The sequence below is a fragment of the Nicrophorus vespilloides genome, unplaced genomic scaffold (genome assembly GCF_001412225.1).
Source record: "Nicrophorus vespilloides isolate i.1.1-1 unplaced genomic scaffold, Nicve_v1.0, whole genome shotgun sequence".
Taxonomy (NCBI): Eukaryota; Metazoa; Arthropoda; class Insecta; order Coleoptera; family Silphidae; genus Nicrophorus; species Nicrophorus vespilloides.
The window spans coordinates 90625-106283 of NW_017098198.1; the positions used below are offsets into that span (position 1 = coordinate 90625).

Consider the following 15659-nt stretch of genomic DNA (forward strand, 5'->3'; position numbering starts at 1 on the left):
ATTATAACTAAAATCCGACGAGTGGAAAATTTCCCGTGGATCCTCAAAAAATAAAGTACTTAATAATGAATTTCTTGAAGGAAAGAGGTCAAGAACCAATCTTTTGATTTTTCATATTCCTTTTTTAAATTTTTGCACAATTATTATCATGTATTTTTCAGGAAACAATCTTTCGTGTAAAACAGATTTGAATGCATACATTTCTTAAAAAATTCTACTTTACACAAAAAAATAATTAATTACGATATTTTTCGGGCTATGAGATAAACTTTTTTACAAATTTTTTTTCTGAAAATACTATACTTTTTGTGTCCTATTAATTATAGAATCATTTCGAATCATGATAGACATATTTTTTTAATATATTAAACACATTGAGGTTAGAATAATAGAAGAAAAATTACAACTTTACATACGTGTAGTAAATTAGTTAGGCAGACACAAGACTACAATTCGCAATAACCGCAGAACGCAATGTTCTAAATGTTTAGAATATTTCGAGTCGGAGTATTAATGTAAGGATAATTAGATACATGCTGTATTCGAATTATCTTTGAGGCGAAAACGTCTGTTACTATTAACAGACGAATTCCAACCATTTGTACGAATATCGAAACCGAATGCGGTCGTTTGTTATAAATGTACGCGAAATAAATCACTCTGGCGTACATCAAATTAATTAAATAAATTCCGCAAATAGTTCGTCTCATTTGAATTATTAATGACGCGCCGAAAATCGAAAACATGAATGTTTTTGATGTCGATACCAAACAACGAATGAATTCATTTTAAGTGATTCAGTAATTAGTGTATAATTCGTTTTGAATTTTCCATTAAATGATTGCTACATGTAATATACAAAGAACAATTAGTCTTTATAATGTATTCTCCGTATACTTTTTTCTGTTGATATGTTAAGTCTATACAAATATCTAGACTACTGACAACTACGTCAAAAAATACCTACGGGAAAAAATACCTTTCAAACAAAGCAATGGCTTGATAAGTGTTATGGGGACTCTTCTCCTTCGAGACAAATGGTATAGACGTGGTTTGCTGATTTTAAACGCGGTCCTACAGACATAAGTAATGCTGACCGCCCAAATTCGTCAATTGTTGCAGAAAACATAAAAAAAGTCTACAAAATGATTCTGGCCGATAGGTTTCGATAGGTTTTTATTTGAATTTTCACGACGTTGTTAAGATATTTATGATCATATAAGGCAGAGAAACTAACTGAAATTGTTATCAGAACTCTTCTTCTATTAGATTGTTTATATATTAGCGATATAATAATCTTCGAATCACTAATCTTTTTATTTATTTAATAAAGATCTTCAAAAATTTCGATGATATACGGAAGTAACCCTAATAGCAGTAACAATAAGTTACTTAACATTACCATTCTTCATATAATGCATTATTCCGTATAAATTGCATGTCACAGTTCTATCATAGAAAAAAGTATTACTTATTTCTCTTTTAAAAAGATATTACATAATAACTTTGCAATATAATATATATTTATATTTAATGAATTCATTAACTATATTCATGTAAATAATTTAAATATATTCGTCCCGGCATAGGGTATAGGGATCTCTAGCTAAGTGAATTGTTGTGAACTTTTTATATAAAGCAGCAGAATACGGTCGCTTCTTTATGCATGACAAAGTTTGTAACACAGCGTGTAGATTTTGCCTCCATTCTAAAGACATGCAAAGTTTATGTTTAAAAATATATTTACACCTAAACAACAAAAATATGTAAATAAGAGCATGAAATTTGTCAATTTACACTACAAAGGAATGTTATTAATAAAAAATGCCAATGCCTTAAATTTATTCATTTTTTAAATATGTATTATGTAGATGTAATAAAAAATAATTTATTTATTTTCGCAACTTTAGAATTATTTCTATTTATATTGTGATATCCGGCACATTAATTTGTTATGATAACTTCAAACGTAAAATTATTGCTGTACTAAATCCAAATTTGCTTTATGATTTGTTGCAATCATCGTCATAATAATTAATTTATGATTGGTATGGCAAATGTTTATATACGAACTCATATTAAATTATTTTCAACTAGATTTTAATTTCCTATTGCACAGTGTGTGGAATAAATTGAGGTGAAAAAGTTCAGCTGCAAGTGAATTCAATATCCGGCAACGCTATATTTATTTCTGAAAAATCTCATTAAATCGATATTTTCAAAATCTAGGTCAAGTTATCATTTTACTTTTTATTTTTCTAGTTCAACTGCATGTGGATTGTCTGCATGTCCATAACGTTGAAGTGTTTACTATTAAATAAATTGTTTCAAATTATTAAAATAAAGGTTTCGGATTCGTTCACAGTTCATTGCTTATATTTTTTGTAAATACAAACAAACTGATTTGATAATAAAATTATATATATAAATTTAAAACTAATTTTATATAATTAATATTAATATAATTTAGTCTTCATTGGTGGGTCCAAAGAAAAACATAGACTTAATTATTAACTGAAGAGAATAATGCAATGCTTAGTTGATAATTTATGAAATCAAAACTTATATTACTTGACTTCTCAGAGAAAAAACATTTTTATCAATAAAACTACATAAGAATATTGTATATCATATTCATAAATTTCAATAAAACTCCACAACGACTTAACTACGAGATGATCAACGGTATCTAGATATTGAATACCAAGACACAACAGAGCTAAAATCCTTATAACATAGATCAGATATCATTATGACGTTTATTGACATTATTTTATATTTTTCTGACAAAATCATGATGTCACAGATGTGTTAATATGTAATTCTTTGAGTTAAAGTAGTTAACACCCAGTTTTGTGAAAATTAAACATTTATAGTAGTTATAATCATGGAGTGCTAGATAAAATAAATCTATAAAATTGGTGATTTATATTTTTATATAATTTAGCCTCGAATGGTGGGTCCAAGGAAAAACATAGAATTAATTATTAACTGCAAAGAATAATGCAATGCTTAGTTGATAATATTCTTGGATCGCCGACTTACGTGGAAAAAGCACATCGCAACAAAAAGGAAGCAACTGGGCATCAAGTCCGCGAAGTTGTACTGGCTGATCGGCAGAAGATCACAGCTATCCCTCGAATAATAAACTACTGATATACAAGACAGTACTGAAGCCAGTATGGACATACGGCATCCAGCTTTGGGGAACAGCCAGCAATTCCACCATCGAGATCCTGCAATGATCCCGTAACATGAACACTGTTAAGAGTGAAATCCCCAAGTTCAGTGCCTGTTACCAGAACAGACTGGAAAACCATCCCAACAGTCTCGCGTTATGATTCCTAGACAACAGTGACACCTCCCACAGACTAAAGAGAAGGAAATCAAAATATGTGGCCCAGTAAGGTACGAGCTTAACAGACGTGACGTAGCATCTTTCTGAAGAGGATAGTCTTTGTGATCACCGATATATAGAATATATTAAAATGTAACAATTCAAATTCAGTTGATAAGTTTTCAGAAAATTTAAATAAGGAAAGAAAACAACATGCTAGCAACAAGTACCGAAACAAAATAGAGCAAAAAAAAGTTAAGAGAAGCAAAGGAGAGGAGATTAATGTACAAATTCAGCATGGGAAATGAAAGGTATTAGCTAACTTAAGCTTAGATCTTCTAGTCTGGTTTGATCAGTTGTAAAATGCACTTGGAAGGAATGGTCTCACGGCTGAAATTGTTGGGAGAAAACTATGATGTAGAATCAGTAATTTTTCGGCAATTATTTAATAAACTTGATATCAACCTCAAGTTAATTGACGATGATCGATGTCATCGTGATATAGACCCCCACTTTGAGAATCACTTTAGTAGATTATGAAGAGTAGTTCAAAAGCTTGATAAAAAAGGCTTATTTATCGTCGACTTACACTGTTCATATTACGGTGTAGTAAAAACATTAAATTCAATTAAAAACATCTAATGATTTAAATAATTGAAATTAAGATAAAATAAAATCCTGAAATAATTGCTAAACACTTCTTGTCATATTAATACATTTAATAACATGGTAATTAAGTATGATTATAACGGACACAATGTCAATTTCGTTTAATTTGTATTGATAAATTTTAATACAGAAAAGCAATAAACTTAATATCAACTTAATACAAATAATACAATTTATTAAATGAAACAGTAAGTAAAAAAATGCGGATATAATACTGTATATCTTGTTTTTTATAAATTTAGTAATTAAAATTCTAGATTTTTACTCGTATAGTGAAACAATTTTCTACCTATAAACTAATGTAAAGTATGATAATGTGTTCCATTTTGTGAACAATTAATTTTGCTTGTTAAGTGAAATGCTTGTATACGAGGTTCCACTGTATAATATTTACGGAAAATTGGTCGCTGAACAAATTCTTATTTTTTTCAGTATTTGTATTAAATAATAATACTAGGTTTAGTATTTAATACAGAAATTGATATTATAAAAATATACCATTACCTAAGCCTAATTTTTACATCATAGCAAGCCACTGTATACATGTATTTGATGAATATTTGTGACCACATTTCACCACTTAAAAATACTTAATACATCAGTTAACCGTCACGTACTTGATAAATAATAATGAATTCATTCAAGAGAGCAGACGTTTTAATATAAGGCAAGTGAGAGTGGCCCGCGCAGAATTCAAGAATCCGCTATGCCACGATGAAGTTAGCACTACAGATTATGAGGCATCCTCTTTTTCTTCAGTTGTTGTAATCTTTTATTTGAAACTGTACTTCAGTGCTTATATAGACGTGAAAGATACTGTTCGTGAAGTTTTTTTTTCATGTAAACATTAATCATTTATTTATTATATGGATATCAGTTAGAGTGAAACGATCAATGTTATATAGTTAATTAATAAATTATACCAGGCAAGTTGAATATTATGATTAGTGGATAACTGTAATTGACATACATTGTAAATTGACAAATAATACTTAATGAAATATATTGCTTCTTTTATGTGACTAGAAATCTATAAATATGATATAAATAGGTAATATGTGTTTGGTTCTATTGATTCACAACAAACAGTGTTATTTAATATAATATTAATATTATTAGATTAACATTAATATGTATAGTATTATAGTCTGCAGCAGCGATCGGCAAACTTTTTTATTAGGAGGAACACTCTAGGATATTTATATATGAAATTTTGTATACGTGATAAATAGTCCGACTTCAACCAGTAAGTCGAAAAAAAATTAAAAACATATTTTCATTCATAATTTTCTTTATGTTCGAAATTTTGATATTAAATAAGTTATTTATACCTTATTTCATCAGTCACAGTTTTCAATAGCCTGTATTACATTTTCTAAAGGTTTTAAGTAATTGAATTATTGAGTTGATAAGAAAGTAATTTTAACATTACTGCGAATATTTTCGACATATTTTACTTTTTTATTTCCGTAAAAGCAAAAAAGCTGATGTGACCCTCTGCAGCTTTCTTGCTTCAATATGTGAAGTTTATGATGTTGATTGTTTAACTATTAATTTGACAAGATTACAAAGATATTGGGGAATTTGATCTGCATCCAAAGAACCAAACGATCAATTAAAGAAAAATGGTCTAAATTTGCAAATCGTGTTTCACCAACATATCTTTGGTAAAACGTAAACAATTATTATCGTTTGATCGAGAAGTGCTGTCACATTCATGGAAAACTTTCACTAATTATAATGATCTGATTCGCACTTAGTTCAGTATTTTGTTCTTAAGAAGTTCTATGAGCGCGGAATCATGGTGTTGAAAGATGGCAAACGGTCATCGGACAAAATGGAAAATATATAATTGTATGCAAAGAAAGAGTTATATTTTATTATAAAAAAAAATATTTTCTTGCCGACCTAATATTTAATGAGTCACATAAATGTTTTCTTGCATCATTTTTACAATGGCGCGCAAACCGGGACTTCTCATCGTCACTCGTTATACAAAACGTCGTTCAGTCAGTTTTATTGCAATTCATTTTGCTCGTTAAGCGTAATGCTCGTGGTACTTGTTAAGCGAGGTTCCACTGTATACCATTTATTATAAAGCAGTTAAAATTTAATTTAACTTGTTGTTTTTAATATGTTAAAACAAACTTATTAAAAAGTTTATTTGTATAAATTATGTTTTATATTAAGGAATTTGTAATTAATAATATTGTTATATTTTCAATAAATATTCAATCCATATATTGATTTATAATAATAATTATAATAATGGTACGTGAGCCACTGAAGTAAAATATTGTACAGATATTAATTGATATTTATTTTATGCGCATTTTCATTATATTTCCGAATTTTCATTAAATTCACATCCTGTTGCTGATATGTATATTTATATATTATATATAAATATATTTTATATATACATATATTTATATTATTTATTTACATTATCTCAGAAATGTAATAATTATTTTGTATTTTTTTTTCTAAATATATATATTTTCATTTTACAGTTTTTGATTCGTAATCATATTAATACATAATTTTGCATTATATTTCTATTTAATTATTATAATTAATCAACAATATTTTAGTATAGTCACTAGAACTAAAATACAAAAATATTAGGAAATAAATGTTAAACATCAAAAATAATTATTATAGATTATATAATATGAAATAATATAAGATGTTATATGACTGAAAAAAAAAATATAATGATTTGTAGTTTATTAATATTTTATTTACATATTGTAACGTGGTAAAATAGACAACGCTGCAAGTGCGTTCCACGTTGCAACTATGTTTCCAAAATTCGAGGAGACCGCAGCGAACCGCGAAAGAAGACGGTTGAGGTCTCCAATTGAGAAGATATTGATATATATATATTCATAAGCTCTAAGATGACGGTGTTGGTGCTCTAGAGGAGCTAAGGCCCACCGTCGGAGAAGAAGTGTGCTGTTCTGAGAAAGCAATTATAAGAGTTCTTTCTCTCGATAAAAGGAAGTGGCGCCCTGAACCTTCCCACGTCACGGACTCACGCCCAAGCCGGCTGAAGATTTGTATATCTTGTTTTTTTTTGTACACGAGCGCTATCGTGTTACATTTTGTATATGTTAAACAAGGTGCGTTGGCTAAAGAAATAATATGATTGATTTACATAATTATTCCATCTATTTGATATGTGTTTAGTGCACCCTCAGCGACAGTATTCTATGCACATATATACCACTCGTGTGCTGTTTATATGGAAAATATATATTTACTGCAGAAATATGTTATATCAAGTTGGAAATATGATAGTTCTGCAAATAATTGCAGAATTGAAGTCCACCAGACAAAATGCATGAATTTATTTCAGTTTACTTAATAATATTCGAGTTTATTTTTTCCTTTTGTGTAACAATAGGAGTTGTGTGATAATCACTGTTTTTTTGAATTATCAATAGAGCAATTTATTTTAAAATCTAAGTTGAATTAAAAGAATTCAAATGAAAATAAAAATCGAAATTAATCAATAGTATTGTGTCCTATATTTTTAAAATAGTATTTTCATTTTGATCCATTAAAATTTAGTTTGTTTAGATTTTTTGTAGTACACATTATTTATGAAAAACAATACATTGAAATAATTCTGTTTCAAATCTAACTACTTATACTTATTGTTTATTCCAATTAAATACCATTAAACATATACCTGCTATAGTGATTCTATATAAAGGGTATCCCAACATTAACACAAGATTTGAATTTGCCGCCCTTTGTGCAGTAAAGTGTCAAATTGTTTTTTTTTTGGGTTTTTAATACTTTACTGCGCAAATGCGCATAATAAAAGACATAAATAATTGCATATCCAAAGATATATTTCCAACACAAATATATGTATTTGAAATTCTGTCATTATATATTATTTTATCTCTGACGTTTAGTTATAATAAATTGAGGTCGTTGTTCTAAATTGGGAAACATATAACTGCGATAAAGTACTTATAATATATTTAGTTTCTAGTATATTTCACACTACATTAGTAAAAAAAAAACTTAATGTAGATTGTTATTTACTTTATTTAATATGAATATTAAAATAAATTCCATAGTACTTTTTAATCATATTGACAAATTAATAGTACCACAATTTACTATATAGTAAACCTTCATATTTAAAGTGTGAAAATTATGCCAATAAATAGTGTTGTCGTGTCCCAGGGATGGACTTATGGACACAGTGGAATATTGCCTGGTGTTGTTGTTGTGGAATCACATCTGTTGGGATTTTAATGAAATTCGTTTGGATTTACATAACTTTATTCGTTACTTGGTCGATTTAAGATTTATCTGCGACTATACTCATCATATTAAGATTCTTACGTTCATCTTATTAAAGTTTTACTGAGACTCTATTCGTCTTTGAAGGTTTTACTGAGATTAATTCTAAATACTTATTCTACTTATAAAGTTAATTGTGATTGGGAGTAGGGTTTGTATATATTGATGATTAAGCGTTCCCACTGGATTCGGCCTTAGTGGTTCTGTTTATTATAAGACCGGAAGAAAATCCTATGCATTTGTTTATTGGAAATATATTGATTAAGATTGTATGTGTAATGACCATTATGTGTTTATAAGGACTTGAATTCGGAGTTAAGGTATAGGAGTATCGATGAGAATGTTTACGCTTGGTCCCCTTTATTTATATTAAAGTGTATCGAACTGGGATCACGATAGAAATTATTTTATGCTGATGTATATGTTCATATAATAATGTCACTAAGAGACGCCGTGAATGTCTCTAGTTCGTTAATACACTATATTAATAATAACAATTATAATAATAATGGTTGGACACAACAGTGTATCTCGCTTAATGAACATTTCGCTAAATGAGCAAAACAAATTGTAACAAAAATTACTTGCTTAACGAGCGACGTTTCGTATAACGAGTGACGAGAAGAAAAGTCCCTGCTAAATCATTTTAAAATTTGTCATCTTTGTTTATAGCTCGCTAAACTTTGCAAATATAAAAAGTATTGTGTCCAACCATTATTATAACATATAAACACATTATGTAGGCTTTTTTATGTAAAAAATATAAAAAGTATAAAGAGACCTCCACAGAAACACCAGATCGTTAATAGAAATATAAACAAATGGAGTCATTTGTGATCACACATATTACCTGATTTGTATTCAGTTATTTTATTTGTGATTTTTTTGTGCAAAATTTAATAACACTTGCATGTCTCCGAATAAAAAGGTGAAAAATATAAATAACCATAAATATGATAAGCACAATCATTAAAAAGCAAGATCAATTTATACTTTTGGAACGCATTATCGTATTTTACATTAGTTTATATGGAGAAAATTGTTTTACTATTATTATTTACTAAATTGTTATAATATTTAAGCGAAGTTCTACTGTAAATGTATTTCTGAGAGCAGAAAGACCCATGGTCAACAGCCCTTTGCAACGGTGGAATTTTATTTTATTTTTGTTATTGTATTAAGTTTTATTTTTATAATTTATTGTTGCAATGAATATTATTATTATTTATGATTTATGTGTATTTCTGCATCTTGTAAAATTCAATCAATTCCGTCCGTTTGGTTTCTATATTATATAATTTACAGAAAATACTTATAATTTATGGAATATTTTATGTTGTTATTGATTGTATTGCTGTTGTTGTTATTAGGATCGCTGATTTTTCTTGCTCCAATCATTTCTGTTTGTACTGAGGCATCAAAAGCAACATTTTAATACATCATGGATATTCCGCTTGTGACAAACGATACGTTAAAGTGTGTTTCTGTGCTTCTCTCTTCCAACATACACACATATACAGTGTTTACATTTGGTAATGTATAGTGATTGATTTTTGTATGGGGATGTTGTAGGATGAGGAAATTCGACGATATCCCGCATATGCGAGGATAACGTCGCCGGCGACGATTTACGACGAACACTTACATAATTTCACCGCATAAAACTATTCGTCGGACACACAAATATTAAAATCAATACCATCAAATGATTTCTTTTTCACTACTGCTGCTGCCACTACGTCCCGCACATGATATATTCCCTTATTTGTTTCAGGCGTAATAAAATTTGACAAATCTTCCGGACATGGAAAGATAATGGCCGTCTCCAATCGCACTCCTCAACTTAATAACAAGAGCGCCTCGACAAGGAAAATGGATGTTACAGCTTTCTTAACAATCATATTGATTTTATTATTTCATGGTGAGTTCTTAAAATACTGCTCCTATTCTAAATTACTGTAATACTTCTCGTATTTCACTCGCACGCTAAACAAGTTCAAAAAGTTTTCTGGAACAAATCGCTTAAAATAAGCGCAAACGATTCGAATGAAAGTTTTAATTAAATGTACAAGACTTCATGACTTGCAACACATAAACATAAACTTTTTACTAACACATAACAGAATCAAGCTTTCTATGTTATATATGTATATTCGCAACTCAGATCAACTTTCAATTCGGTACAGTTATTAATCAAGCTTATTACTTAGTACATAAATTACTTAAATTATATTAATATAACGATTGAATATTGCCAAAAAAATTTAGATCTTTGAGATATTGAATATTTTAAGTCCAATAGTCTTAATTATTTATTTCTATCAAACACTATAGTTTAGCGAATATTATTCTATAAAAATACAACAATAATTATATATAATATAATTTAAAAATTAATTACACTTTTGCAATTAAAAATATAAAAGATAAGAACAATGAAACCTCGCTTAACGAGCAAAATTAATTGTAAGAAAAATAACTCGCTAAACGAGCGACGTTTGGCATAACGAGTGATGATGAGAAGAGAAGTCCCGAATTGTGCGTCTACTACATCATTTTTAAAACTTGTGTACACATATTATGTGTATTTTTTAATATGTTTTACTATACGAGTAAAAATCCGGGAATTTTGGAACGGATTAAACTCGTTAAGCGAGGTTCCATTGTATATGGTTTTCCAAAATCTTTACATTTTGCTTTATACTTAAAAAATGTTACTTTTATTTTTTTTTTAATTTTAAAGGTTACGATATATATATCATTATAATTTATAGATTATTATATACTAGTAAACTTTTACTAATTCACATAAATCATTGCGAAGATCAATTGGTCTCCAACACGGTCGTAACGGTGATATTGCCTGATGCTGCAAATCTATATGAAGGGAGACGAATGAAAGGGCCACATCCCTTTTATCCGCACTTAATTAACGCAACGAAAGACTGTGGGCAAAATGAAATTTGCCCAAGGTGTAGAATAACGGTGGGAAAAGAAAAAGACAGAAAAGGAATGAAAAAAAAAACTTGAGGGAAATATATAAAACGAAGAAAAATGAGAGCAGAAGGAAGAGAGAGAGAGGGAGAATATATATATATCGACAGAGAAAGTCCCGTAAGTGTTTCAATAATCGTAAAAGGAAAGCGACACGTTTCGAATTGAGATAACGAAGAATGCCCTTGTTATTTCACTTGTTTTTTTTTCTTATACATCCTTCTTTATTTTTTCTCTTCTGCAATGCTCCCTTCGCTTGTTTTCCACTACCTACCGAAGAAACTCGGCAGGTTCAAAAAGTTTGACTGCTTTTTTATCTTTCTCCTCGGCAATCAAAGAAAGTGTGCTTCGACTGTTCGAGATATGAGCATGCCTCATAAATTTATGAAATCAATTTAGTTCCTCGATCGATACTGGAATGAATGTATGCAGTATATATTTCAGAATCTTTGTTTTCTACACTTTAATCATTTAAATCATTTTACGTAACTATAAATCTATTTTATATTGCTTTTAATTAATAAATCAATATAATTATTAAAATTATTAAAATTACTGAAATACTTTATATAAAAAATATTAATTTTTATACACAATATTTTTTTTTAAAACATTATAATTAAAAGTTCAAAACAACACCAAACTTTGCACTTCAACACAAACTCAATTTAAAAGTGAAATATATATCTTTTTATAAGTTCTTGACAAAAACCCATACTTTTCTATGAAACTCAATAATATTTTGATTAATTTATTTCAATATTCAATTTATATTTTCTCCTTTTTCTCCAAGTCTCGAAAGTGTTTAATAAATATTTGTTTTAATAGCATTAACTATAAGTGGATTGGTCTCTTGACGCCGACTTCCGCGTCTGACTTAAAATTAATCTATTTCCATGCAGAAATTGTATTATTTTGCTTTGCATTCCCTCGAAAATTAGTTTGCAAATAACTAGAGCTTTAATTTAACTATTATTAACTGTTTTATTTTATTTACATATGTAAGATATATAATTAAATTGCTGCTAAACTTTTAATTATTTTTTATTTATTTAATTTTATCTATGTTTGTGAAGATTTATATCTTTTAATTGTATATAAAAAATATCAGCGTTATTTATGAATATTGTGTTTAGGTCACTAATCCAATACATATTTGTAAAGTACAGTGTCATTTATTTTTTGAAAGTTTTTTATTTGATGAACATTTCCATTATTTGAAAATAAACAACAATAAATATTTTAAACTTACAGAAAAGTCAGTAGAAACAGATGGAGAACTCTTTTGTAGCTTATATAGAGAATATACAGAAAATAATTAAAATTATAACAAAAAGACTTAAAACGTATAAATTCTTTATATTTAGTGTATTGTTTTGTACACAAAAATATTCAGTTTTATAACTTGGTAAGCTAGAAAGTTTATTCAATTAATGTCAGACACAATAAAATATACTTAATGTTAGAACAATAACAATAATTAATAAATAAGTAAAGACAATAGAAGAAACTCAAGTAATTTATTATTCATTTTTATGTATGAGTTTAAACATATTTTTTTGTATGTTAATATTTTTTCAAGTATTTGTATATTAATTATTATACTCAAATATACGCTTCCATTATATTCATTGCATCGTCGGAATAGTAATCCTCGAAAGAAGATAGAAATGGTTGTCTCAATGGATAGATCGATTGCGAAGTTATAAATGTTCTCTCAAAAAAGCCTGGAGGTTGTTAGGACATGCGGGCAGGCTAATGATTATTTGCTTTCATACAATTTACTTTGTATCAATTTAGATTGATCTTTGTGGATTTTCTTTTATGAGATTGGTTTTGATATCCATTATTTAATTTAGAATTAAAAGCCATTTACCTTTTTCTTAACAGTCTCTTTAAATTTATTGATAAGTGTAGTCATAAATGTATATTTAGAATAATAAAACATTCAATGAGATATGAACTTAAATGACAGTTCTAATCAATGAGAATAAATTATAATTGTCTTCAATATATTTATTAAACTTGAATAACTAAATATATAATAAGACTTTGTTTATTATAATATAAAAATAAAATTATAAATGAGTTATATTTCAGGAGTTAATTAAAATTAATATAATTGAAAATGGAGGAATTATTATGTTACTAAAAATGTTTAGTAGAATTGACAAAGAAATTTTGAAAAGAGCGGTTTAATAAGAATCAAAATGGATATGCAAATTCGCAATATCTGTACGCAAATTTCTTTTGGGAATGAAAAGGTCCGCGAGCGGCATTTCGTTGAAGGAGATGAGAGCAGAGAAAAAAAATAATAATGCATCCCCGCAGCCCTAGTGACTCTGTAGCTCTCGTCTCATAAGAGGGCAATATTTCACGATATTCAGTCGAGAGGTAGACTAAATAGGCCATTCCTAGGCGCATAACACATACAGTGTACACACTTCCAGTAGTCGGAGGCAGTCGGAGACTTCAATACAAGCCACCAGTTTTGTAACGTCCGCCATAAAATATCTTTTATTCAGGAAGGAGCAACAACAGGGCGGACGGACCAACCGTCATCCGCACATTGAATCAATTGAATTAACGAAAAAAAAAATATAGCTTCAAAATATACGCACGTTTTGGAACATTCTTTTAATTATTTCAAATTACTGCGAAACTTAAGATTAAATAACGATACAAGTAAATCTACTTTTCTGATTGAGGAGGTAGTTAAAACTGTATATATATATATTGATATTAGTAGTACAGTAGAACCTCGCTTAACGAGTTTAATCCGTTCCAAAATTTCCGGATTTTTACTCGTATAGTGAAATAATCGTATAGTGAAATACGTTTTCCCATATAAACTAATGTAAAAAATATAACTTTTCAAATCTATGGTTCTTTTTATTCTTTGACTTTTTATTCGGAGACAAAAAACACAAATAACATGTCTGAATACAAGTTTGGAAATTTTGTGATCACAAACAACACTAAGATATAATTAGAATTACCACTAACACTAGGAACTGTTTTCCAATTCACACACGGTGAAGTGAATTTATATTTGTTCATATTACTTCTATCAATTCGAGGACTCGGTGGAGGTCTCTTTATAATTTTACTATTTGTTTATATAAAAAAGCGTACATAGTGTGTTTATATATTATAATAATGGTTCGACACAATACATTTGTGTTTTGCATTTACAGCAAACACAAATCATATTTGCAAATTAAAGTCCACTTTAAACAAAGATGACAAAGAAAATCGAAGATGGTTAATATATTCAAAAATACATGTAAAAATTATGTAGCTGCGCGCCTGCAGGGACTTCTCTTCCAATCGTCACTTGTTATGCGAAACAAGTTCTTTAAGCAAGTCATTTTTTTTAAGGTTGATATACTCATAAATAATTATAATTGAAAATATGCTTAAAAATATATGTCATTTATTTTTTCTTACTACTTAATACAAGGGTGTCAAACTAACTTGGGCCAAACAAACAAGGTTTAACTTTAAGTGGGTCGCAAAAATATCAATATTCATAGAAACGTAAGTTTGTTTCGAATAATACATTGCAAAAACCATATATAAAATAACAAGAAAAATTTAATGTTTACGTCCTGACACTTGATATCTCTTCTCTGCTACTATTTTCCTATTTCGGTAGAAATTTTGTTCGGAGTGATTACTTTGAAAACTGACCCAAGATTAACGTCTGATACTGTTTCTAACAGGAGACATATTTCCTTTCATAACTGAAAATAACTGCTCGCACCGATAAGTACTTTCAAACATGGAAATAATTTGTAAAATTTAGGCTCATCCACTTCAATAAATGTTGCCTTCAAATTTGAGACGCACTGAATCTCGATCTCCGCCATTTGCATATGGCTGAGTCTATATTTATTGAGAAAATCGAAGAAAACAAACAAAATTTGTCTTGGAAAAAATTAAAATCTTTAAATCTTGTTTTAAATTCAGTTCTAAGATTTGAAACTTTTTCTGCCTACTTTTGATACGATGCAGTATCATCTAAACTTGATTTGTTCATTTGTTCATTAGCATTTAATTTAATTATGTCAAAATTTAATTATGAGAAAATTCGACAGATTTTTCAACGCCACTATGACCAAAGAGAAAAGCGGAGCAGGCGGCAAAAAAAATATGTGATGTTTATGGACCCAATAGAACCCAATCAGAACTTTTTACTTCACCCAATATTTTAGATATTATTTATGCTTAAACACCTACTTGTGGTATATTCAAAATTAATGTACGCATTTTGTTTAATAATAGCAAAAAAAGAGTATAACTAAAAAACGTTTAGCGAATTCTACCTATC

The 15659-nt window shown here is 28.5% G+C and overlaps 1 protein-coding gene across 3 annotated transcripts in view; it reads left to right on the plus strand.

Annotated features, from left to right (window-relative positions):
* LOC108561891 overlaps positions 1 to 15659 on the plus strand; it is a 51938-nt gene that overhangs the window by 14228 nt on the left and 22051 nt on the right. For 2 of the 3 annotated variants that reach the window (XM_017920007.1, XM_017920009.1), the window contains exon 2: positions 10107 to 10253. In XM_017920007.1, the coding sequence (XP_017775496.1) occupies positions 10148 to 10253 (106 nt within the window). In that variant the 5' untranslated portion in view covers positions 10107 to 10147. Of the gene's footprint in view, positions 1 to 4738; positions 4933 to 10106; positions 10254 to 15659 lie in introns of those variants that run through there. The other variant, XM_017920008.1, reaches the window with a different exon arrangement.